The sequence below is a fragment of the Blennius ocellaris genome (genome assembly GCF_963422515.1).
Source record: "Blennius ocellaris genome assembly, chromosome: 10".
In the NCBI taxonomy this organism is placed as follows: domain Eukaryota; kingdom Metazoa; phylum Chordata; class Actinopteri; order Blenniiformes; family Blenniidae; genus Blennius; species Blennius ocellaris.
Window position 1 is genome coordinate 27,717,415 of NC_137659.1, and position 27,147 is coordinate 27,744,561.

At 43.6% G+C, this 27,147-nt stretch overlaps 1 protein-coding gene across 4 annotated transcripts in view; it reads left to right on the top strand.

The window, feature by feature from the left end:
* The window catches only part of fyco1b (FYVE and coiled-coil domain autophagy adaptor 1b), a gene marked incomplete at its 5' end in the record, with an annotated part of 386,223 nt that overhangs the window by 313,426 nt on the left and 45,650 nt on the right, over positions 1 to 27,147 (top strand). Inside the window, 8 exons of one of the 4 annotated variants that reach the window (XM_080503373.1) lie at positions 5,681 to 5,737; positions 17,314 to 17,365; positions 17,434 to 17,499; positions 17,600 to 17,656; positions 17,748 to 17,849; positions 19,775 to 19,909; positions 20,105 to 20,211; positions 22,588 to 22,713. The exons of 1 other annotated variant lie outside the window; for it this stretch is intronic. In XM_080503373.1, the coding sequence (XP_080359499.1) occupies positions 19,816 to 19,909; positions 20,105 to 20,211; positions 22,588 to 22,713 (327 nt within the window). Of the gene's footprint in view, positions 1 to 5,666; positions 5,738 to 16,831; positions 16,866 to 17,313; positions 17,366 to 17,433; positions 17,500 to 17,599; positions 17,657 to 17,747; positions 17,850 to 19,774; positions 19,910 to 20,104; positions 20,212 to 22,587; positions 22,714 to 27,147 lie in introns of those variants that run through there. 2 more of the 4 variants (XM_080503374.1, XM_080503375.1) reach the window with 2 other exon arrangements.

Consider the following 27,147-nt stretch of genomic DNA (forward strand, 5'->3'; position numbering starts at 1 on the left):
AAAACACTGTCTGGCTGGTGTGTTGGCCAGTGAAAAGTTTGACAAATACCTTTGCAGCTTAGATGAATTCAGGCTCAAAACTAATCACAAACCATTAGTTCCACTCATCAACAACAGAAGCCTTGATAATGTTCCCCTGAGGTGCCAACGTCTTTTAATGCGACTTATGAGGTACAAACCTGTGGCCATATATGTGCCAGGAAAGACTCTTCTCATTGCTGATACATTGTCCTGCAGACCACAAACACACAAGGGGAGAGATGGACACACACGATGATATCGAGTGCTATGTTGCCATGGTGGCACAGGGCATCCCAGCATCAACACAGGGCATCCCAGCATCAATGAAGTGCATCAAAATGACCACCACCACTGACTGTGAGCTGCAGTCTGTCATCAAAGGGCTGAGAAATGGATGGCCAGAACACAGAGGAAATGTTCCACCAAACCTCAGAGCCTACATGAAGGTCAAAAATGAGCTATCAGAAGCAGGAGGCTTGCTCATACGAGGAAGCAGGATCATCATCCCACAACATCCTGCAGAGGATTCATGACGGACACCAGGAACTAACAAAGTGTAGAGAAAGGGCAAATCTGTCATCTGTCTGGTGGCCAGGACTCTCCACACAACTTAAGCACATGGCGGTGACACGCCGCATGTGTCAAGAACACAAGAAAACACAACAAAAAGAGCCATTAATCTCTCCATCGTAAACAAACTGTCCATGGGAGAGGAGAGCCCTTGATCAGTGTGAACACAACAAAAACATTATCTTGTGATTTCAGACTATTAGATAGATAGATAGATAGATAGATAGATAGATAGATAGATAGATAGATAGATAGATAGATAGGGAAATTGTTTTGTTGCAGCAATCTGGTACCTAGGAATATTATAAAATACAACAGAATAGAAATAAAAGTAAAATATAAAAATATCTGGGTATAGGACATAAAGTAAAACACAGAACGGAACATGGGCACTTAAAATAAGCACGAGTAATTATATTGAGGCTCTGACAGAGGTAGAAGAGTTAAAAAGTCTTATTGCCGTGGGTAGGAACGATTTCCTGTACCGTTCCTTAGAGCAGCGGGGTTGAATCAGTCTGTTGCTGAAGCTGCTCTTCAGCTTGTCCAGTGTCTTGTGGAGGGATTGTCCATGATTGCTAGCAGTTTTGCCAGCATCCTGTCCTCTACCACCTCCTCCAGGGTGACAAGCTTGGAGCCAACAACAGACTTTGCCTTCCTGATCAGTTTGTTCAGTCTGTTGGCGTCCTTTGCCTTATTAAAGATTTCTTGAGTTGCTCCATCGTCCATCGATGACCAGCACACAGATCATACAGAGACTCAAATCTACTTTTGCAAGGTTTGGGATCCCAAATTAGGTAGTGAGTGACAATGGTCCACAGTTCTCCTGCGCAGAATTCAAAGAGCTGGCAAGACAGCTGGATTTCAAACACATCACATCAAGTCCTCACCATCCTCCAGGAAACGGTTGTGCTGAGAGATCAGTCCAAACTGCAAAGAGCATCCTCAGGCAGGAGGATCCACTGATTGCACTCATGTGTCTCATGTCGATCATGTGATCGACTTCATGTGTCACAACTGGAGTCAGTTCAGCAGAACTTCTATTGGGGAGAAAAATCAGAAGAACCCTCCCCATGCTTGAGAAGAATCTGCAACCAAAATGGCCTGATAGAAAGTGTTAAAATAAAGGACGCAAAGAGAAAAGCAAAACAGCCATTTTATTACAATTGACATCATGGGGTCAAACCTCTTGCACCACTTCAACCCAGCGATGCAGTCTTCACCAAGTTGGACCAGGAAAAGGCTTGGGTGACACCAGCTGTGGTGTCAGAGGAATGTATCACTCCATGGTCATACCTCATCAAAACATCATAAGGAGCTGTGCTGTGATGGAACTGCCATCATCTCTGGCCTGACATGTCGCTGCATCCTGTCACAATCACACCTCAAGCATCGCCTGGGAGTGCTGGACCCATTTCCCAGTCAGTGAGCACTGACACCTCAGAGACTGTTCCTTACAACCCTGCAGAGGTCACGACGCCAACACAATCTTCATCTGAGGCACAGGGATGGTTCTGCAGGATGGATGTATAAACCGGTCTGTAGGCTGGACTTGTAGACATACACTGATGTGTTATTTTCATTGCCTTTGAAAAAAAATTAAAGAAAAGCAAAGAGAAAAGTGTTTTTGAAAGTGAATGTTTTGCACTGTTCAAACTGCTTGATGTTGCTATATTTCGATTTAAGTAGAACTGATATTTATTAATTAGTTGCGGTGATAGAAAAGTATTAAGAATTGCCATTTGGTTAGGGTTTGTGTTAGTATTTTGAAACTTTAATCGCCACCGCTGGGTTAGCCGATGCTAGGCTAAAGGCTCTGCTAATTCACAGCCTGGGAAACGAGGGACAACGTATTTTCCGCACACTCGGACCCGCGGATAAGTATCAGGACTGTGTTGCCTTACTGACTGGACATTTCACTGCTCCGCAGAGCGTTATCGTCCCACGGATCTTCTTCAGACAGCGCTGACAGAGACCCGGTGAGTCCATTCACCAGTACGTCACGGACCGCCAATGCATGGTGAGCATCATCAAATTTGGACACTTAGAAGACGAGTTTATTCGGGATCAATTAGCTGAGCACACAGCTGATCACAAACTAGGTGAGAGACTGCTTATGGCACCGGATGATACAACTCAGTGGAAATGGCTTTTCAGCTTGAGTCGGCTGCTCAGCTAACATCGAAGCTCCTTCTTACACTGCAGACAGTTGCAGACAGTTGCCCCAGCAGCTCAGGATCCCGGCCCCACTTATCTTCACAACCAGCTCGAGGTTAACGTCACAGGACACCAGGATGCCTCAGCATGCCAGCAATGCAGAAACTGCGGCTCGTTTTCCCATGCCACACGGGCACGTATCTGCCCAGCCACAGAACAGAGATGTCAGCGCTGCGGTAAACTCAATCATTTTGCTAAAGTGTGCCGCTCAGCACCTGCTTCCACAAGAACCCAGTGCTGCTCATCCCGCCAATCAAGCCCAACCACCATTCACTCTGTCGGTGCCAACAACAAACCTTTCATCTGGTGCACGCTGGAGCTGGACGACGCATGTGTACCACTGCTACTGGACACTGCTGCCTCCATGTCCCTTCTCAGTGAGTCCATAGTCCAGCGCCTCTTTTTCAGACAACTAGCAAAGCAGGATTCAGGTTCCAGGTGTCCCAGCAGGGTGCCAACCTTCTGGGATTCAATTTGTTCTGCACCCTGGGTTTCTCCATATCTGACAACCTGGGTGCTCCCATCCTGACAGTGACCACGCCATGGCAGCAGCACTGGCCATCACTTTTCACTGGGCTGGGCTACCTCACTGCCTTCAACTACCAGCCACTAATCAACCCAACTGAGAAAACAGTCATCCAACCTCTGAGTTGGCTCCCCCTCATGATGCCACTGCTGAGCTACAGAAATTGATGGATGCTGGAATCATCGAAAGAGTCAACACCTCACCCTGGATCTCCAATCTGGTGGTAGCTAAGAAAAAGGCAGGTGGCCTCCGCCCATGTGTAGACCTCAGACAGGTTAACAAAGCGGTGGTCCCAGACAGATACCCACTATCCACAGTGGAGGAGCTCTCTGCGCAGTTTCACGGCTCAACAGTCTTCTCAAAGCTCGACCTTCACCAGGGCTCCCTGCAGGTTCCCCTACACCCTGACAGCCGCAACCTCACCGCCTTTGTGACCCACATGGGGGTCTTTCGGTACACCCGGATGCCCTTTGGACTTAGCTCCATTCCCATCTGTTTTCGGAAGATCATGGCCACCATCTTCTCAGGCATTCCCAGGGTGGTTGTACACGGTGCAACATCCGCCCTGCATGATGACCGCCTCTCCAGGGTGTTGGATGTGCTCGCCAGTCACAACCTCACACTGAATGGGGAGAAGTGCATCCTTGCAGCTCCTGTTATTGAGTTTGTGGGGTTCCGCCTGACCGCTGAAGGCCTGAGGCCGCTGCATTCAAATGTCGACGCCATCCTGCACCTGCCTGAACCCTCCTGCCCGGTGCAGCTGTCATCGTTTCTGGGGATGACTGCGTATTACTTGCGCTTCCTCCCCCAGTACTCTGACACCACTGCACCGTTGCGCGCCCTCCTGAAGCAGGATGCACCCTGGGCCTGGTCTCCTGCAGGCTCTGCCGCAGTCAGCCGGTTCAAAGCAACCTCTCCTGCTGGAATGACGTCTGCGTGGCGAGAGGGCTGTGCACGGTGGTCCCAAGCGCTCTGAGAGAACGAGTCCTGACCATGGTCCACGACGGCCATCTTGGCATTGTAAAAGTCAAACAACGCTGTAGGGGACTGGTCTGGTGGCCAGGTATCGACAGAGACATTGAAGATCTGGTCAAAGACTGTGCAGCCTGTCTCACCAGTGGTAAAACCGGCCCTCCCCCGCCTCCACCCTTACAGCTCGTGCCATGGCCTCAGGCACCATGGACCCACATACAGGTGGACATATGTGATGAACTTCATGGCACTCCACAGCATCAGCGCTTCCTCCTGGTGGCCTACGACCTTCTCTCCAAATGGCCGGAGGTGCTTCCTGCTGGGTCTGTTACCATTGCGGTGATCATCAACTTTCTCTCCTCCTTGTTCACCCGCTGGGGTGTCCCTGATGCCATTACCACAGATAATGAGCCCGAGTTCATCTCAGCCAACTTTGCAGCTTCTGCAGAAGGGAGGGGGATAAAGCACATCAAAACTGCCCTTTACCACCCTCAGGCCAACGAGGGCATGGACAGGTTCTCCAGCCCTGGTGATGCTTGGGCGCGAACTACAATTTCCTTTGGCCCGCCCATTCCCTCCAGTGAGAAACACTCCAGCAGCAACGCCCTCCCCAGGCAGACAGAGTGGCACAATAACAATGTAGCATGAAGCAGTGGTTCTGAATGTTATTTTTGTACATTTGGGGTCTTGGCTTATGACCATTGTTCTGATGTTCAAATGAGGGGGATTAAATATTACATGCCACAGTGACCTGTGTTTATGTGTGTGTTACAACAGTGTGACGTATAACTGTCATTGCTGTTTGAAGGCAAAAAGCCTGCGCATCCATGGAATGCTGGGTTATGTGTTCTGTTAATAAAGCTGGTGTTCTAAGACACACAGTCGCGGTCATCCTGATTCAAACACAATAACAAGCAAACATACCTAAGGAAGCATATTTTTTTACACACACACACACACACACACACACACACACACACACACACACACACACACACACACACACACACACACACACACACACACACACACACACACACACACACACACAAACAAACACGCACGCACACACACGTGCCATATGCCTCATGGAGTTGATGATTTTGCTTTTCATTTATAAAATAAATTTTCAAAACATTTTTGATAATAATAATATAATAATTTTTTGTCAATAACAGTATTACTTCAGAAAAGGTGACTATTTTGTGAAAACGTCTGCGTTTAATTATCTTTCAATAATTTTCGCCTCCATATGCGCTGTGTTTATTTATGCTTTGTGTCTCACCCTAACTGTGCTGGTGTCTGCTGCAGCTGATTGGTCATCAGGCACCGAAAGGCCTGTCAATCAAGATTAGAGCCCGCCTTCTCCGACAGCACGTTCCAGTTCCAGCAGACAGAAAAATCCTGCGTTCTCCGGACACTTTTACACGTTAAGTACGTTTTTCTCTCATTTATTCATTTAGTACTGAGGCGTGTCTTGCTTTATCGCCTGAGTGCTGAGGTTTGTTCTGTAAGAGCAGATTATAGGGCAACAGGACACGGAAATCGGTCCTGTGCGGCTCCGGTGAGGCTGTCAGGTGTTTAGGTTTCATCACAGTGGCGGATCATGTCGTAAATGTAATATTACTGACACATAGGAACGGTTTACTGGTGTGTGTGTGTGTGTGTGTGTGTGTGTGTGTGTGTGTGTGTGTGTGTGTGTGTGTGTGTGTGTGTGTGTGTGTGTGTGTGTGTGTGTGTGCGCGGGCGCGCGGACCTGTCACCTGTATTCAGCCTGTGGCCTCATGAAGGCAAAAAATAAATAAATAAATAAAACAATTATATATATATAGATAGATAGATAGATACTTTAGTTTTTGCTCCCATTTTTCATGAGCTGAACTCAAAGATCTAAAACATTTTCTATAAACACAAAAGACCTATTTCACTCAAATATTGTTGACAAATCTGTCTAAATCTGTGTTAGTGAGCACTTCTCCTTTGCCGAGATAATCCATCCCACCTCACAGGTGTGGTATATCAACATGGTGATTAGACAGCATGGATTAGGCATGTACTAATCCAGTTTTTTTGACTTCCGATACTTTGCAGTGTTTTGAGCGTAAAATCCATCCAAACAGCAAGTCATGAAAAATCAGTGAGCATAAAGGCACTTATGTGGCATGCTAAGCTAACTGCAAACTGTGGAATGGATTTCCTTACTCATTACTAAGCGTCTCATTGATACCTGCTTCCGTTCAAGAATTCCATTCCACATTTTGCAGCGAGCAGAGCAGCCAGAACAAAAACACATGTGGACTCATTTCAGCAGAAGCACAGATGCTTCATGGGTCGGAAACCTTGGCAGGTTGGCTCGGAAATTTCTGATCCATGAATTACGTTCATATTGGAACCCGATACCTATACTGGTTCGGATTGGCCCCATCTGTAAGCATGATTATTGCACAGGTGTGCCTTAGGGTGGACACAATAAAAGGTCACACTTAAATGTTCAGTTTGATCACACGGTACAATGCCACAGATGTCGCAAGTGTTACTGGGGTCAAGCCAGCCCCCAGTTTTAAAAACCAAGTCAAGTGAGTTTCGGTGTGATATGAGCTTTTATTTTGAATCTGCGGAAATAGTATGCTGCATACTTGATTATTGACAGCAGCCGACAGCTGCACGGACGGCTCACTTGACTTCATTTTTGAAACTGCGGGCTGGCTGACCGCAGTGAAGTTTTGAGGGAGCGTGCAATTGGCATGCTGACTGAAGGAATTTCCACCAGAGCTGTTGCCCATGAATTGAATATTCATTTCTTCACCATAAGCCATCTCCAAAGGGATTTCAGAGAATTTGGCAATACATCCAACTGGCCTCACAACCATAGACCAGGTGTAACCACACCAGCCCAGGACCTCCACATCCAGCATGTTCACCTCCATGATGGTCTGAGACCAGCCACCCAGACAGCTGCTGCAACAATCGCTTTTCAGAACCAAAGAATTTCTGCACAAATTTCTGGCAGAAACCATGGCAGGGAAGCTCATCTGCATGCTTATCATCCTCCTCAGGGTCTCTACCTGACTGCAGTTCCTCATCGTAACCGACTTGAGTGGACAAATGCTCATATTGGATGGCATCTGGCAGGTTGGAGAGGTGTTCTCTTTATGGATGAATCTCAGTTTTCACTGTTCAGGACAGATGACAGACAGTGTGTGTAGCGTCATGTGGGTGAGCGATTTGCTGATGTCAGCATTGTGGATGGAGTGGCCCATGGTGGAGGTGGGGTTATGGTATGGTGTGGATGGAGTGGCCCATGGTGGAGGTGGGGTTATGGTATGGTGTGGATGGAGTGGCCCATGGTGGAGGTGGGGTTATGGTATGGTGTGGATGGAGCGGCCCATGGTGGAGGTGGGGTTATGGTATAGTGTGGATGGAGCGGCCCATGGTGGAGGTGGGGTTATGGTATAGTGTAGATGGAGCGGCCCATGGTGGAGGTGGGGTTATGGTATGGTGTAGATGGAGCGGCCCATGGTGGAGGTGGGGTTATGGTATAGTGTGGATGGAGTGGCCCATGGGGGAGGTGGGGTTATGGTATGGTGTGGATGGAGTGGCCCATGGTGGAGGTGGGGTTATGGTATGGTGTGGATGGAGTGGCCCATGGTGGAGGTGGGGTTATGGTATGGTGTGGATGGAGTGGCCCATGGTGGAGGTGGGGTTATTGTATAGTGTGGATGGAGCGGCCCATGGTGGAGGTGGGGTTATTGTATAGTGTGGATGGAGCGGCCCATGGTGGAGGTGGGGTTATTGTATAGTGTGGATGGAGCGGCCCATGGTGGAGGTGGGGTTATGGTATAGTGTGGATGGAGCGGCCCATGGTGGAGGTGGGGTTATGGTATGGTGTGGATGGAGCGGCCCATGGTGGAGGTGGGGTTATGGTATAGTGTGGATGGAGCGGCCCATGGTGGAGGTGGGGTTATGGTATGGTGTGGATGGAGCGGCCCATGGTGGAGGTGGGGTTATGGTATAGTGTGGATGGAGCGGCCCATGGTGGAGGTGGGGTTATGGTATAGTGTGGATGGAGCGGCCCATGGTGGAGGTGGGGTTATGGTATAGTGTGGATGGAGCAGCCCATGGTGGAGGTGGGGTTATGGTATAGTGTAGATGGAGCGGCCCATGGTGGAGGTGGGGTTATGGTATGGTGTGGATGGAGTGGCCCATGGTGGAGGTGGGGTTATGGTATGGTGTGGATGGAGTGGCCCATGGTGGAGGTGGGGTTATGGTATGGTGTGGATGGAGCGGCCCATGGTGGAGGTGGGGTTATGGTATAGTGTGGATGGAGCGGCCCATGGTGGAGGTGGGGTTATGGTATAGTGTGGATGGAGCGGCCCATGGTGGAGGTGGGGTTATGGTATAGTGTGGATGGAGCGGCCCATGGTGGAGGTGGGGTTATGGTATAGTGTAGATGGAGCGGCCCATGGTGGAGGTGGGGTTATGGTATAGTGTGGATGGAGCGGCCCATGGTGGAGGTGGGGTTATGGTATAGTGTAGATGGAGTGGCCCATGGTGGAGGTGGGGTTATGGTATAGTGTAGATGGAGCGGCCCATGGTGGAGGTGGGGTTATGGTATGGTGTGGATGGAGCGGCCCATGGTGGAGGTGGGGTTATGGTATAGTGTAGATGGAGCGGCCCATGGTGGAGGTGGGGTTATGGTATAGTGTGGATGGAGCGGCCCATGGTGGAGGTGGGGTTATTGTAATAGCAGGCAGATGCTATGGACAATGAACACAGGAGCGTTTTATTGATGGCATTTTGAATGGACAGAGATGCAGTGGGGTCATTCCATGTGATCTCACAGATGGGGGTTGCATCACCATCTTCAATTTGCTTGAGCAAATTTGTGGTGGAAGATAGTAACAAAATCACATTGCACACAAAATTTCAGAGCTTTAGCTCAAATAGTTTTTGAGTATTAGTATTTTAGAGAAATCATAGTTTACCCCTAAAATGGTGAAGAAAATCCTCGGAGGTATTTTTTGAGTTTTTAAATGCATCTGTATCAGCCTACAGACCCCACAGCTGCACCAAACTTGCTCCAGAGAGAGGACTCATGTTTGTGATGTTATAGCACAACTCCCAGCTTTATATCTTCTCTCAAAACTTAATGACAGCATGTCAAAAATGCCTAAAATTAAGAAAATCGTACTCGCGAGTAGGGTTTGAGGCCTTAATTTTACTAGAAATGAAGCAATTTAAGGTTTAGGAACACTTGGCCCCCAATCTAAACAACCTTGTGCACATATAGAATGAACAGGAACTTTTTGGAGACAATAACTGAGGAGATATTCAATGTGGAATTTTGAACCCCACAAAAAGTGACCGATTTTCAAGAAGCCAGAATGAACTGATGCACAGGTTGTAGAGGACTGTGGCTTTGCATAGGAACTCATCTATCCTTTATCTAAAAGCACACAATCAGCCATCTTCCTTCCATGAGGGGATCATGCTTAGTTTTGGATGCAAAATAAGGGCTCGGTCACTATTTGCAAATTTGAAGATTACACATACATACATAATTATTGCACAAAAAGTAAGGTTGATCCATCATAAAAGAACATTAAAATATTCCTCCAGTTTTCAGTTGCTCAGCAGCAACAACTCATGTATTCTGGTCTTTGAACTGTGTGAATGCATTTATAATTTTGGCTTTGATGTTAGCATCCAGTTTGTACTGCCTTCCTCTCCTGCCTGTGATTGGAGCTGGGATTACACACAAGATGTGCTGGAGAGTCACCCAGCATCTGTCTTCTTTACTGGGCCACCTGAAGGAAGCTGCTGGTCCACTTGGATGCATGAATATGACAAACACATCCTCATGTTCTTCAGACTTTTCTTCAATCATTCCTACCCACCATTTGCCATCATAGACACATGCAACATACTGGCCCACTTTCAGGTCATTTGGCTGGACAGCGGCCTGACTTCCTTGCCTTGCCACAAAGTACTGCTCATCCCCAGAGACTCTGCTCACTTTCACTTCCTGCTTTGACAAAGGGATGAAACAGTGGTTATCACGAGTACTAGTGATGATCAAATTTGAACGAATCGTTCAAAACCCGCGAGTCACTTTACTGAACGGTGACTCACGAGTTTTCACGTTCATTAACTCGTTCACTGAGTCATTTTTGCTACAGCCTCCTTGTAGCTGGGCCGCTAAGCACAGCAGCTTCCGGCTCCTGACATTCACATGAGGCTTTCAGCACATTCGAGTCAGCTTGTCGGTGTAGTTCAGCACGAATGACCGACTCACCTCCCCTGAATCGTTCAGCGCACATGACCGACTCCCCTCGAAACTCGAAAGAGTCGTTCACTGAATCGGTCAGTAGCACTTCCGCTGTCTTCCGCTGTCGTTCACCTCATGAGCGGTGAGCGGTGAGCCCTCCCCCCCTCCCTCACCTGAAAATCTGCAGCGGCGCTCCGCTCAGAAAGTTTCTGAGTGACGGCGGAGAAGAAAAAAAAATACATTGTTTGTTTCACAAAGCTTGAAGAAATAAATACACAATAAATTATGTTAAAAATACGACTTTGTTGCCTTCAATGCTGTCCCCTATAATTAGTTTCACCCTTTGAAAATCACGTTATTTATTAATAGAAGTAAAACTATTTTTGAGAGTTGTGAGAAGAAAATCAAAATGCTGGAAGTGAAAGGTTTCCTATCTAACTCCTTCCCCCGAACGGCCGACCTTCTTGTGTGGGGGAGATCTCGTGCCCCAGTGTTCAAAAACACAGTGGAGGTTATGAAAACCAAACTGTGCATCGTGGCAACATCAGTGCCTTCAGAACGGATCTTTTCCATTTACTTTGGAAGATTGTTTACGAGATTTGCACTAATTCATAATTTGTGAAACGCCTTCATTTACATTTTGCACATAGTTATTTTATTCGTATTTATTCATTTAAGTGTAAGTTCCAGTTTCTGTTTACTTTCTATTCCAAATTTTCGTTTTTGACGTTTCAATTGTGATGTTTCACATTTACCTTTGAGGTTGTGACAGAAAAAAAAATCAACATTTGCATTTTAAGAATTTTTTATCTTTCTGTCTTTTTTCTGCTAAAAGCAGCTTGTAGCTGTAACGCTAGCTGCTAAGCACAGCAGCTTCCGGCTCCTGACATTCACATGAGGCTTTCAGCACACTGGAGTCAGCTTGGAGGTGTCGTTCAGCACGAATGACCGACTCACCTCCCTTCAATCGTTCAGCTCACATGACCGACTCCCCTCGCTTCAGTCGTTCAGCTCACATGACCGAGTCAGCTCGCTTCAATCGTTCAGCTCACATGACCGACTCACCTCCCTTCAATCGTTCAGCTCACATGACCGACTCCCCTCGCTTCAGTCGTTCAGCGCACATGACCGACTCCCCTCGAAACTCGAAAGAGTCGTTCACTGAATCGGTCAGTAGCACTTCCGCTGTGTCGTTCACCTCATGAGCGGTGAGTCCTCCCCCCCTCCCTCACCTGAAAATCTCCGAGTGACGGCGGAGAAAAAAACAATACATTGTTTGTTTCACAAAGCTTGTAGAGATAAATACATGAATAATACATGGATAAATACACAATAAACAATGTTAAAATACCACTGTAGCGTGTATTGTGTTACATTTAATATTGTCCCCTATAATTAGTTCTGCCCTATGAACGTCACATTATTTATTATTAGATTATTTATTAGATACTAGTAAAAAAAGAAAATCAGAATGTTGGAAGAAAAAAAAACTATAAAAACATATGTATACATTAATATATACTGTATATCTGCCATTCTGGATGCCAGGTATTTATTCAGTTTAATCATTTATCTAATTTATTTTCTGATTCAACTAAACCTCAAAAACAACACACATAATCTAGAATAAGGAGACCAGGATCACTAAAAACTAATGTGTACTTATTGTTTATTTTCCTCAGAAGTGTTTCATCATTTTACTATGAATACATGATTCTCCCCCTGGTTCATGTCGCAGTTCAGCTGAGCCTCCAGGTCCAGGAGCGGGTGGAAATAGTGCGCATGCGCAACTGAATCAAATGACTCAAATGACTCAAATGACTCAAATGACTCAAATGACCGATTCACTTGGGTGAACGACTCAAAAACCCGTGAGTCCGTTCGAGGAGTCGGGTTTCTCATCACTAACGAGTACCAGGTATTGTGCTGGCTGATGCAAATCGCTGTTGCAGAGGTTGCTGGTTAGCGTCGACATCTTCTTGTGATACAAAGAAGAACTTTATATTGTGAATGTTCTGTTCACACCAGTCAAACAACTGCTGAGCTGTCAGAATCTGTCCATCAACTGGCGCTTGTAGACTTGCCCTGGCTGCAAGCCTCTTTACTGTGCCTCCAATGCCATCACAAGTGTTCTTACCATGACTCGTGGCAAAGAAGTGCCACTCAGCTGCCAGACCAAAGTCATCTTTGTGGTGACAGATGTTAGAGAAATTCTTGTAGTTCTTATACTGGGCAGCTGAAGTAGATAATCTTGTGAACCTGTGGCAGTTTCTCCTTGATGTAGTTATAGATCACTGCCTTCTGGAAGGCATAGACTGCAACTGTGTTATGCTGTAGACAGTCACTTATACAACTCATTTTCGCCCCCTTATTTACAAATTACAGGGTGAAAGTAAGTTCCAGCAAAATGTGTTACCACTACAAATATGTAGTGCCATCTTAGTAGAAAATTAGTTCCAGGAAAAATTTGAACACACTAAAAATGTGCTAAAGGGTGAGAATTAGATCCAGGCAAAAATAATTTTTTTCACGGTAAGCTAGTGACACGTATATTCATGATACATTGTACAGTGATGTCACTAGCTTTTATAATAGGGGGTTATCTCGGGGAAAGTAGGAGGCTATTTTGAGATTTCATTAAATATAATGCTGTATTATTTGCTGTGAAAGTTATAGGCAGCAATTAGGCCTTGAGTAGGAGGTCAAAAATAGCTTCCAGCTGCCCTCCAGCAATGAACCTGTAATATAGTAAAACATGATTGCGCACATGTATACAAATTAGCAAGTTGCTAATACATGTATCTGTATTTTTCCTCAAATATACATGATATACAAATGTTATAATTAAAGAATGTAAATATCATTTTAATGCACCTTAATGCACACATATTAACAGTACTACATACTAAATGTATCTAAGCACTAGAATAGCGAATGTACTATAATTGGTCACTTTGGCTCTAAAACTAAGCATGATCCCCTCATGGAAGGAAGATGGCTGATTGTGTGCTTTTAGATAAAGGATAGATGAGTTCCTATGCAAAGCCACAGGCCTCTACAACCTGTGCATCATTTCATTCTGGCTTCTTGAAAATCGGTCACTTTTTGTGGGGTTCAAAATTCCACCTTGGATATCTCCTCAGTTATGGTGTCCAAAAAGTTCCTGTTCATTCTATATGTGCACAAGGTTGTTTAGAGTGGGGGCCAAGTGTTCCTAAACCTTAAATTGCTTCATTTCTAGTAAAATTAAGGCCTCAAACCCTACTCGCGAGTAGGATTTTCTTAATTTTAGGCATTTTTGACATGCTGTCATTAAGTTTTGAGAGAAGATATAAAGCTGGGAGTTGTGCTATAACATCACAAACATGAGTCCTCTCTCTGGAGCAAGTTTGGTGCAGCTGTGGGGTCTGTAGGCTGATACAGATGCATTTAAAAACTCAAAAAATACCTCCGAGGATTTTCTTCACCATTTTAGGGGTAAACTATGATTTCTCTAAAATACTAATACTCAAAAACTATTTGAGCTAAAGCTCTGAAATTTTGTGTGCAATGTGATTTTGTTACTATCTTCCACCACAAATTTGCTCAAGCAAATTGAAGATGGTGATGCAACCACCTACATGAATATCACGTGTTTTCAGGAATACTGACCCAGTGATGAGATCTTGAGGCCCATTGTTGTGCCGTTCATCCACAACCATCACCTCATGTTGCAGCATGATAATGCACGGCCCCATGTTGCAGGGATCTGTACACAATTCCTAGAAGCTGAAACATCTCACTTTTTGCATACCCAGCATCCTCACCAGACATGTCGCCCATTGAGCATATTTGGGATGTTCTGGATCGGCATATACAACAGCGTGTTCTACTTCCTGCCAATATCCAGCAACGTAGCACAGCCATTGAAGAGAGGTGGACCAACATTCCACAATCAACAACATGATCAACTCTATGCCAAGGAGATGTGTTGCACTGCATGAGGTGGTCACACCAGATACTGACTGGTTTTCTGGCCTGCCTTCTTGTGGCCACCGTAAGGCACACCTGTGCAATAATCATGCTGTCTAATCAGTGTCTTGATATGCCACACCTGTGAGCTGGGACGGATTTACTCGGCAAAGGAGAAGTGCTCACTAACACACATATATGGACAATATTTGAGAGAAATAGGTAATTTGTGTATGTAGAAAAATGTTTAAGATCTTTGAGTTCAGCTCATGAAAAATGGGAGCCAAAACAAAAGTGTTGTATTTTATATTTTGGTTCAGTGTATGTACACACACACACACACACACACACACACACACACACACACACACACATTCTTTAATATATCTTAACTAAAAGTACTTAATTTGTATTTTCTTCATTTATTTTCACACAGTGTAATTTTAGTCCTTTAAATTGGCAATAAATACATTCATGGGAGTCATACTATCAATATAACTCCTACATCGAGTGGACAAACTTTATTTTGTGCAGTGGAGTAGTTATCAAGGTGAACTCATCAATATATCCTGATATTGATTTGAGGCCATATCACCCAGCTCTACCACTGCCTCTTTCAGGCTCGCCTGTGGGTCTGTGTGTTCACTCCCACCTGTCACACCATGTGTCTGGACAGCTCGTCCTTTATGGGCCTAGAGGTGAGGCAACCGGCTCTCCTTCTGGAGACGGCTTGCCACTGCCATTCCAACTGTCAATGACATGCGCCGTAGAAACTCATTTCAGCCACTTGTATCCGGGATCCACCAGAATCCACACAGAAAATGAAAAAAAAATGAAAGTTTTAGGAAAGTTTTAAGGAAATTTGTCATTACATTCATATAAACACGTGTTTCCAATCATTTAACTTTGGGGGATCATCTCCTGGTTTGTTGACATCGTCGCGTTACGGAATCTCCTGAAGATTCCTGAAGCATTGTGTCGGAAGATCCTGTTTATACACTCGATCTCATGAGATCTCAATTCACACTCAAAAAAGTTACACAACATTTCCGCTGATTCTCATAGCTTTGAAGACTCTTTCTTTGAGAAAGACTGGATTTTTTTCAGGATGAATCAGTCACATGATATTTTCGCTGTAGCTGGCAGCAGGTTTCCCAAGATAAAGTCAGTTAGCAAAACATGCGATTTGAAATTCTGGTTTGTTTGTAAGCATATCAACTTTAGTGTGATCAGTTTGGGGAACTGGGTTGTAAATTAGTGGAAATGATTGGAAATGGTTTTGTTTTAGTGTTTTGGTCTATTCTCTGTGCAGAAGTGATTCCGTTTATGGGAAGTAGATTTCAAAATGTTTTTCCTCCGAGAGTAACTGTAAATGACACTTGAAGTTTATTGCAAGTTTCCAGAGGCCTGTACCCGTGATCAACATATCCAGGATCTGTTTCCTGGGTTGACTGATCCAGACACGCAATCCTGATCATAGTTACTATGAAGCGGGTTATCAACTCACTAGTTCACATGAAAGGGGCAGAGTTTGCAGCGTCTGACCAATCACACACACTGAGAAATCCTGCAGAGGAGTTTACAGAATACTGAAGGAGCAGTTATTCTCTGATTTGAATGTTTTGCCGAATCCAGTCTGCCTCCTCAGTGTAAGCTTCACCACCGATTCCACCAGAGTGAGTTCAAGAGGATGATCTTTTAATTTTCTGTATTTATTACTTTTATGGCATGTTCACATTCTCCTGTTTGGTTGGGACCAGAGTCTCTTCAGGATAAAACCATTTTGTTTGGGCGACATGAAAACGCCATGAACTCTAATAAGCGATCTCTGGGGTCCGTTTCACGAAGCAGGTTTAAGAAGCCATGAGCTTAACACCGAGCTCTGAGTTGAGTTACACTGAGACAGAAAACGCGGAGTTTTCGGTTCCACAACACCAGATTTTGATCAGTTTGATGAACTCAGAGTAGTTTGACCTGGAGTTAAGTGCGTGCACCACGACTCTAAAAAGACCGCATCAATGGAGCCCCGATTCAACCAGTCACCATGACAACTGAGACGCGGGGGGCGGGGTTTTTTACGCCAGTGGAGCAGGAAGTATTGATCCCATCATATGGCGAATATGAACATATAAAAAAAAAAAAAAAAGAACAGCGCAGCGGCGTGGAAGAAGATTGCTGCTCAAGTGAATGCGTAAGTTCAAACGTCTTTGTCATCGCGATATTATTGCAAGGGAATACTGCTTGATGGTAGCTTATTAATTTATTTCTTTTAGGTGCAATTCCACGGGGGAGAAGCCTCTTGGCAGCAGCTGAAAGTGAAATATAAAAACATTGTCCAATCGGGTGAGACCGCTGCTAATTTAATTGTTAATCAATACATTTCTTAACGTAATTTCGATCATGTGTGACATTGTACAGTAAATATCAAGTGGCCATTTGACTGTGAGGTGTTTTATTCCAACATAATGCTGTTTTCAAACACATAAATGTCTTCTCACCCATATCATGTGCTGTCAAATAACTAAGGCTAAACTAATGCAGACTTTACTCAGCCAACAGAAAGAAGGCAGATGTAAAACGGGTGGTGGCCCAGCACCTCCACCTTTAACAGAGGCAGAATGTTGGGAGGCCAGTGGCTGAGGGAATCCCTGGAGGAGCTCCTCTTCAGAGCTCACCCCTCAAGATACCACTTCCTTCATAATATATAATATGCCGAGGCCTATATATCTCTTTAAGCCTATTTCTGTTCATCTTTATTTCCCCATCATGTCTTTGTTTTGTCACCCAACAGATTGTGATGGTGCTCTCTGCCTGCTGGACCCCCTCATGCCACAACAGACCTTGTAAGTAGGCAACACTCCAAAGATCTTGCAAAATGGTAGTTTAAATATACTGAAACATATTCATGTAGGATGAAGAGTACGAGGAAACCCTGTCTGCTGCCTGTACAGAGGAGGATCCACAAAGGCCTATAGAGGTATGATAGTTCTCATCCCGTTTACATTTCTGAAACATTGTGGTGGAATAAAGAGTGATATTTTGTCTACACTGAAGTATTGACACATTATTTTTAACAGGGCATGGCTGGGCAGCAGCAGGAGGGTCCCTCAACATCCACTGCAAGGACTGACACAGTGAGACAGATGTTCAGTAAACACCAGAGGTTCATTCTGTGGAATTCATGTCCAACTGTAATCATTGAATGTCCTCCTTATGTCTTCCCAGTTATCTGTAAAACAGATCTATAGATCTTCTGCTCCAGAAGATGGAAAACACTGCTAAGGAAATGCAGATGTGTAAATGGAACTACTGGAGCACAAGTTAAGGGTGGGTGTACAGTCCCAGGTGAATTATGCTAACTACTAACTACATTAACTAAACTAGCTCTTGTATTTGTAGGAAATAAAAAAGACCAAATGAATTGTGCATCATGTCTTTATTTGGTGGTGGTGGTGGTGGTCAGACCCCGAAGTGATGATGTCATATGGTGTCTCTGACAGCTCTGCCATTTGCGAGGAAACGCAGCACAACACACAATATCTGCTATGACGTCAGGGCAAGGCTCAGCTGGTGATGTTGCTAATGTACAGAGCGATTAAACTGTGGATGTACATAATGGTCTCGGCAGTAAAACGTACCGCTCAAAAAGGAAGGTGTCTGCAAATGCCAGTACATCTCTGGTCTGATGATGCGAATATTATCTGCGAATATTAAATTCTCGGCGAAGTGACGCTGCGCCTTCATCAATCGGATCATTATCAAAAGCACATTCCATATTGAGGGAATAAAGTTCACGTCTAATTTGCCTCGGGAATAAGGCACTGCAGAACTGTTTCACCAAAACTCCCCCGCTGAATGAGGAAATGAAATCCCGTGTCCGTCTGAAAGGGGGCGGAGCCAGAGCAAAACTCCATGTTCACTGACAAAAACCTGCTCCCCACCAGGTTAGTTCTAGAGCGTCTGTTGCCCCGGTAACTGACCGGGAGTTGACGTTACACCGCTTCGTGAAACAGGCTTGAGTTGCCCCTCTTCCTCTGGTTTGAGTTACCTCCCTTTGTGAAACGGAAAATCCCGCATTTCCCTCAACTCGGTGTTTATTAACCTGGGGTAATCCTTAAACCTGCTTCGTGAAACGGACCTCAGGTCTTCTTGAAATGCTAGATATCCTTTGTTTACAAACTATCATTCTAGTGGGTGGGGCGAGAGGATGGGACGTGGGGCAATGCATTCTGGGAAGTATACAAACAAAGCTAATTGCACGAATCAGAAGAAGCAGACGTAGAAAGATAAAATTGGAAAATATCTCGCAGGTAGGCGCGCAGTACTGAGGAAGACCCTCATCGATATCCGGTCTGAAGACTTTATATTGTCATTGTTTGTGGCTACCCATTAGCCATGAGCTAACTAGTCAAGCCACCACTGGCTAAAGTGGCAGGACTTCCACTTTTGATCTGGACCAATCAATGAGCCGTGTTTCTTCTTTACTTCCTCTCTGGTCAGTGTTTGTTTCAGGTGACAAGAATGAAAAAATTTGTTATTTTGCTTTTGAGTTTCTTTTCCACAACCAATGTTTAAAATAAGCTGTGAGTCTTTGGAATTAACTGATAATAATAATAGGCAGTGCTGCTTCTCTGTAGACAGTCAAGATAGGATGATATCTATAAATTGAAATTTCCTAAAAAGTTGTTCTAAATCTTTCTTCTGTTTAGATGATGCAACTTTTTTTTAAAAATACATTTGTTTTTATTGGTTGGAAATACAATAGTGTACAAATAAGATATTATACATATCATCTCCCCTTTTTTAAACAATGAAAATAGCAAGAACAATAACAGCAGAACAGTGTCTCAAGACGATGCAGCTTTAATAAAATCTGTATTTCCATACTGAGTTTCTGTGTGTGAGCTCAGGTTCATCACACACTAAACAAATCAGTGTTAGTTTCGTCTTTGTGCCACTCGGACCAGTAAATTGTTCTCAGTTCCTGAAAAGCAGCTCTTTGGGCAGATTAGAAACATGATGCGGGTCTTTGTGTGTAAGCGTAGAGGCGCTAACAACGGAACTAAGTTCTATAGAATTCTGCTTCTTCTTCTCCTGAAAAACAAAGAAAAACTGAAAATGCACTGAATTTCTATAAGTTCTGTGGACAGAATGCAAAATGTCTTTTCTGCAGGTTAGTTTGTGTGTTAAGTTGGCGTTGTTTGATGAATTTAAGATAATTCCCATTTCCCTTTGTCTAAATCTCTATGAAGACGATGAAGACTCGATAACTGCTTCGCCCCGACTTCCCACCATGGCCTCCTCCTTCTCCTCCTCACCCGCCTCATCCTCCTCCTCCTCCTCACTTGGAGACAAACAGCTGCAGAAGATAATCAGAGATCTGCACGGTAATAATCTCTTTACACATACATATACACACATATATGTGTGTGTGTGCCCTGATACAGAACCCTGTTGAACTCCATGATTAATGAATCAACATTGAAATGAACAGAGTGGAATATGTCTGTAACATACCTTTCAAACTGAGTTATTGATGCTTCAAAGTAAGTAGGTTTTAAATGTATGTCTTCATTCTGTAGATGCTGTTCTGGAGTTGAGCAAAGAACATAAAGACTGTCTCGAACCTGTAACTGATGACAGTGGAAACCTGCACAAGTTCTTCTACAAACTGGAATACCTGCTACAGGTACTTTATCACATCAACACCAGCAATATTTAAAGCTCTACTCATTAATCATTCACTTAATTTACTCTTGTGTCCTGGCTTACAAAACTTAAATATTCTTTGGACCATATCTGATTATTCACCTTTTTTTTTTTTAACTGAGTGAGCCAAATCCTTCAGGGGTGGGCACGAATACCCATGCACGTGTCTAAAGTAGTGAGGTTTTGGTAAGTCATAGTCTTGACACAGAAAAACAAATGATGTAAAACTGTTATCCATATAAAGATCTTGACAGTAAACCAAACTGTTCCTTCGCCAGACTGTGAACACCAGATCTAAAGGACAGGCTGTATAAAGATGATTAAACAACATTAGGGAGAATTCACTTGTGTTTCCATAAAGTGTTTCGTAAATTTGGCCCCAAATCCGGATTTTTTTTGTACAACCAGATTTAAATTGAATTCAATGGTAAACGGAGCAGATATAAATGAAGTTGGGGAAACTGGAAGCATAGATTAAAGCTCTATACTAACCCAGATAGGACCGTCTCTGTCTGTTAATGTAGTGATCCAATATGTCAGCTTGGTGATTTTAGCTGCTCAATAATAAAATGGACAATTGTGCAGATCCAGACCGGCCTCAGATTTACCTCTTTCTATGTTGGCTTGCTCTTTACATGGGGGTTTTTTATTCCATAAAAATGAGGGAATAAGCCGATTTAGCTGGGCAAAGGATGACTTTGGAAGAAAATTGGGAATCATTTGAAATAGCTACAGAAATCTGGGCGTTAATATAATTATTTTCATTGAATTTATCTTCCGTGTTAGGGAAGTGGGATGCTGGAAGTTGGAAGCTTCGACCACCATCCGTTTTGCTACATTGTACAATTGACTTAGAACTGTTTTGGGAATTAGCCTAGACTGAACTTGAAATCACAATTATCAGGTTGGTAGATGTTTTATTCTCCATTTTACAAGGGAGATGATCGGAGTTGATCCATTTTGCCAAATCGCTAGATTGATTTTATATCTTGAAATACTTCCAAAATTCTGCAGTAAGGCAAGAAAATAGGGAACACTCTCCAACGGATCCGAAATTTGCAAAAGCAGGTCAAGTCAAGTTAAATGCCTTTATTCATCCCCAATGTGATTTTTGTGTTTTATGGTTTGTTTTGCCCCTGGAAAAACCACTGATCCTGTTTTCAGATGGAAATGGTTCAATTGCTCAAGTACAGTATAGTTTTTACGAAACATTTAAGTACAGTACAATTTTATTTAATCTTTAAGAACTGTTTTTTGTTCATTTGTTTTTTTTATTTATTTAATTACAATGTTTACTTAACGTTTCTGTGCAATATATTTTAATTGAATAATTATTTAAGTACTTTATATTTTCCTATATTTAAACACAGTGTTACTGTTCAAACTGTGTAACATGTTACAAAGGCTGACAATATTAAATATACTTCTTAGGAATAAAACCTCTGCCTTGTTTTTGATGAATGCTTAGGCCTACGACACTACTGTATAGTGTTGGTCATTATGGTGGTACTTGGAGAGCCAAGTATTTTCTGGAGTGGTACTTGGTGTAAAACGTTTGAGAACCACTGGTCTAGATAGTACTGCTCAGGCCGGTTTAATCTCATAACAGCTAAAAAATATTTGGATCAGTGATTGCTGTAAAAAATATATGTAACACTAACAAGGGTATTGTAAGTATCTCCCCACCCAATCTATCTCTGTGTCTTCCCTATCCTCTCCAATTCTATATCCTCTCAATCTACAGTGGCTTGCAAAAGTATTCATACCCCTTGAACTTTTCCACATTTTGTCACATTACACACCACAAACATAAATATATTGTAATGTGAAAGACCAACACAAAGTGTGACACAATTGTGAAGTACAAAGAAAATTATACATGACTTTAATTTTTTTTCAGAAATAAAACACTGAAAAGTGCAGCGTGCAAAAGTATTCAGCCCCCCTGAGCCAAAACTTTGTGGAACCGCTTTTTGCTGCAATTACAGCTGCAAGTGTTTTGGGGTATGTCTCTACCAGCTTTGCACATCAAGAGACTGAGATTTTTGTCCATTCTTCTTTGCAAAACAGCTCAAGCTCAGTCAAATTAGATGGAGAGCGTTTGTGAACGGCGGTTTTCAGATCTTGCCACAGATTCTCGATGGGATTCAGGTCGGGACTTTGACTGGGCTATTCTAACATATGACTATGTTTTGTATTATACGGCTCTGCTGTAGATATGCTCAGGTGTCACACAATGTTCCAACTTTTCTAGGATGTGGATTATTCATTGTGAATTACTTGATGTATGCCAGACACATGATGGTCAAATCCAGGTCCATTTTGAAACAGTAATTTGTGATGACGTGTTTGTCAGTTTGACCAGAAAGAGAAGACAACCTTCCTGGGCCAGAGGAAAGACTACTGGGATTATTTCTGCGACTGCCTGAATAAGATCAAGGGAGCTAACGATGGCATCCGTTTTGTTAAGTCCATCCCTGAGGTAATCCCCCCGCAACACACACACACACACACACACACACACACACACACACACACACACACACGCACGCACACTGTGTAACCATGTAGCTAATCCCAAGCCTTGGAGCTGCTAATTCACTCTTTGTCTCCCAACTGAACGGTAATGTGTGATTCTTTACCTCTCAGCATGTTTCATGGTTTGGTTTTTACTTCCTACTGGGCTGGATACTCCCGTAGACATGAAGTGCTTTAACCTCGTGAATCTGGCAGGTGATTGTTTGGTAACTTTAATACCATGGTCAGACGTTGAAGAGGTGCTGGACGTTATTTCAGGTTCAGCTTGTGCAGGAATTAAAACTATGTATTATTGTATGATATTTGTGCTCTTTGCTTCTTACACAGAAATTTTATTTTTTTTCCTTTTGACAACATGCCTGATAATATGTACAAGTTACAGTATCGCTATGATGCAGGAATCAACACAAAAGTCATGTTTCGGCTCCCTTTGTCACAAATAATGCTATTCTTGGACTATTTAAGCTATTCTTTAACCATTTTGGTCTCTGAGTTTCTTCAAAATGAAATGTTTTAAAAGTGAAATATCTGAAGCCTTTACTGAACACTTAGAAGTTTATAATTTGATGTGAAGGTGAAGACGTGGGCTGTAATATATTTCATTTTACTGTCATACTCAGTACATAGTGACTAACACACAGCACTTGTTTAGTATTGGAAAGCTGGACTGTAGTAAACAAGCTTCTGCTGTGTTGTGATCACCTGAGCTGAACTCATAAAAAAGCTGCCTTCTCACACTCAGACCTGAAGTTTTCTTTCTCCTGTGTGGTTGAATGTGGTGAAACAAGTTTGTGAAGTAGCTCCTAAAATCAAGTCTGTGACCACACATGGATAATCAGATCATGACTCTGATCAGAACATGACAGATCAAACATTCTGCTTGGATTGTGGCATGTGGAGCTTCAGTTGTATGAATGGGCCGGGCTCAGACAGCGTTGGCTCTCAGGTGAACATGTGGTAATGTGTCTGTGTGGTCGGATCTTCTCTGTGTGAGGAGCAGACATCTTGAATGTGGAGTCCCTGCAGGTTGTGTGAAGCTTGTGTCTGAAGAAGCTGTTAGATTCACTCTTATGGACATCGTTGATCGACTTGCACACGTTCATGAAGTCTATTGACTGAAACCATGGTGCTCATCATGGACCACAGACCAGATTCACTTGTGTTGTGGAATCAAGGGGCTCATTTAAAAAAACGTTGCTTTTACACAAAATGGGGCCTGAATGATGCAACACTTCCCACGCAAATGTGATTTATAAAAATAGACTTCGTGGGAAAATGTGTGTACCGGTACGCCAACTTTTAACCTTGTGCACACACACTTTGGCGATGGAGGAAACAGGTGGGGCAGATGGTGAGGTGGAGGACTGGAGCCAAATTCATCTCATACATTTAATATCATCACATACCAGACTCACTGATCCATGTAACAGTAAACATCCAAGCTGCAGTGTTCTAGATGTTTCTTTATGAGACATTAGTCTGAATACTGAGTTAGCAATACTATATTCTGTCATACTTTAATCTTCTCATGATGCGGTGGATAGAACTGATTGAATATTAATCGTGACAAGGTGTGTATCAATCAGTCTAATTGCTTAGTAAGTATATGACTAGCGCAGTGACAGTCGTGAATGAAGCTGCTCTGTGGATGCGCTGCACCGCCATGCACTCTGGACACACTGGTGCTGGAGACAGACGACCTCCTCGTCACCCTCCGTTTCCAACTCTCATGGCTGAGGACACAACAAACCTGTCCTGTGCCTTTTCATGAGTCCATGTTGAAATATTCAATTTGATAAACAGATAAAACTGTACTTTATCAGTTTCTGTCACATCTGTGTCTCCATCCTTCTCCGACACTCTGCCACACGCTGGCCGTCTCAAGGATGGAGGCTGTTTGGTTGTCCAGCGGTGTGGACTCGGTGTGGCCTGGCCTCCATGTCACTCAACTCTGACTTCCACCATTCAGATCAGTGTTCTCGTCCACCTCTCTCTGTGGCTCTCACCATATTTACAGGGGTGACAACATGATGCCACTATTTTATGAGTAATGCCACTAACTGACCACCAAATAAGATCATTTTCCTGGCCTCCACCTCCCCAAAGACTATTTCACTCCCTGTGAAATTGGTTTTCTTCAGCCTTCTGTTCCGTGGGTGTGAAATGCCATCGATCAGCAGGCTGATTTATGCAGAAATATTCATGAGGTACTTTTCATTACACCATTCATGGTAGGTGAATCCACCTGTACAACCTTCCCAGTTGACTGTGATTTATAAAGGGAAAAATGCTTGCAAGTGTACGCGCACATGGTTTTATAAATATGATTATATTTTTTGCGTACACCATTTTCAGCTTTTGGGCGCATGCACACTTTTAGTAAGGATCCTACGGAAGGCTTTATTAATGAGGGTTTTTATCAAAATAATCTTATTGTGTATGTGTATGATTATATTTCACCTTATTTTAGGCTTTAAGATAGACTTTATATATGTGGTTCAGATGGAGGCGTGTTTTTAGAAAGTTCCACTTCAACACGTTATCATTTAAACACGACAAATGTTTCCTGTTTTCTGGTAAATATGTAGTTTAAACAGGTTAACCACAAGTTCTTCTGAGCTCTGACATTTATTTTACCATCAGGACACACACACACACACACACACACACACACACACACACACACACACACACACACACACACACACACACACACACACACACACACACACACACATCCACCTGGTAGGCGGGACTCCAGACCTGTAAGACTCCATCTGATTGGTCAGATATATTGACATGCATTGAGTGCAGAGTGCATGGAGACATCAGTTATCGCCAGGGGCGACTGGTCACTGCAGAGCTGAGCCCTCCTGGTGTCACCAGACTATTGCTTACTCCTAAACTACATAATGAGCAGTTGTCTCCCAATCAGAAGGTTGCAGGTCCAATTCCTCATCTCCACCTGTCAAAAATACTGAACCCCTGGATTGTGAGTGTGATTAATGATTGAAAGCACTTTGGGTCTGCTCAAGCAGTGGAAAAGCTCTATATGAGTGAAATCCATCTGTCATGGATGCACGAATGCCCCTCTTTCACCATGCTGTGTGTATTGCTTGTGTGCATGGAAGTGTGCTACATTCACTGAGATGACAGGATTTTTATGTGGAGTGTCTTTCAACCCAAAGCCTCACTACAGAGGTTGGCTGGCTCCAATGTAGACAATGCTTGATAGAAACAGAGCCGTTCTTGACATTTGCCAGCTTGTGTGCAACTAGGGCTAACGGGTAACTATCAAAATGAATGAGGTCAGTTATTTACAAGTAGCACAAGTTTGAAACTCTTACTTTAGAAGATAACCTGAAGGTAAACTCAACTCAACTCAAATCAACTTTATTTATAAAGCGCTTTAAGCAGCCGTAGCTGAGACAAAGTGCTGTACATTGAAATAAAAATATAAGAGGCAAAATAAAAACAATAAAAAAAATAAACATCATCAAATCAAATGGTAAAACAATAAACAAAACATAAAAAGTTAAAACAATAAAAGAAAAATGAAGGCACTAAAACCAGAGCAGAGTCTCACGCTGAGGTAAAAGCCAAAGAATAAATGGGTTTTAAGACGAGTTTTAAAAATGGACAGTGAGGGGGCTTGTCTAGCAGGGAGGGGGAGGGGGAGGGGGGGGCATTCCAGAGGTTAGGACCGGCAATCGAAAAGGCTCTTTCCCCTCTGAGCTTCCGTTTGGACCTCGGTACCTCCAGGAGCAGCTGGTCAGCTGACCTGAGGCACCGAGCAGGAGCGTATGGATGAAGAAGCTCAGAGAGGTAAGGCGGGGCGAGACCATTTAAAGATTTAAAAACAAATAAAAGAATCTTAAAACGGACTCTAAAAAGCACAGGCAGCCAGTGGAGGGAAGCCAGAATGGGGGTGATGTGCTCGCTCTTACGTGCCCCAGTTAAGAGGCGAGCAGCAGCGTTCTGCACCAGCTGGAGGGTGAGGGAAGACTGGCTGACTCCAAAGTAAAGTGAGTTGGAGTAATCCAGCCGAGATCTAATAAAAGCGTGGATTACTGCGTAACACAATCACAAAACGCTTGTTATAATCTTTGCTACATAGGAATTCGCTGCTCGCCTGGTGGTAGAGTTTTTGCCTTTTATGCAGGAGGCCAAGGTTCAATTCCAGGCCAAGACATAGTTTAGTTTATTTATTTTTTGATCCCCCAGTGTTCAACCTTTTCACAGGATTGGTGTCTATATGGTTATCATAATGTTGTCACTAAAACACTTTACTGTGTCATTCAGTGATGGCGAACTCTGCTGTCAGTAGACCTGAAATATAATGTTGCCCCACCAAGTGTTTGCATATAGAAACACCACA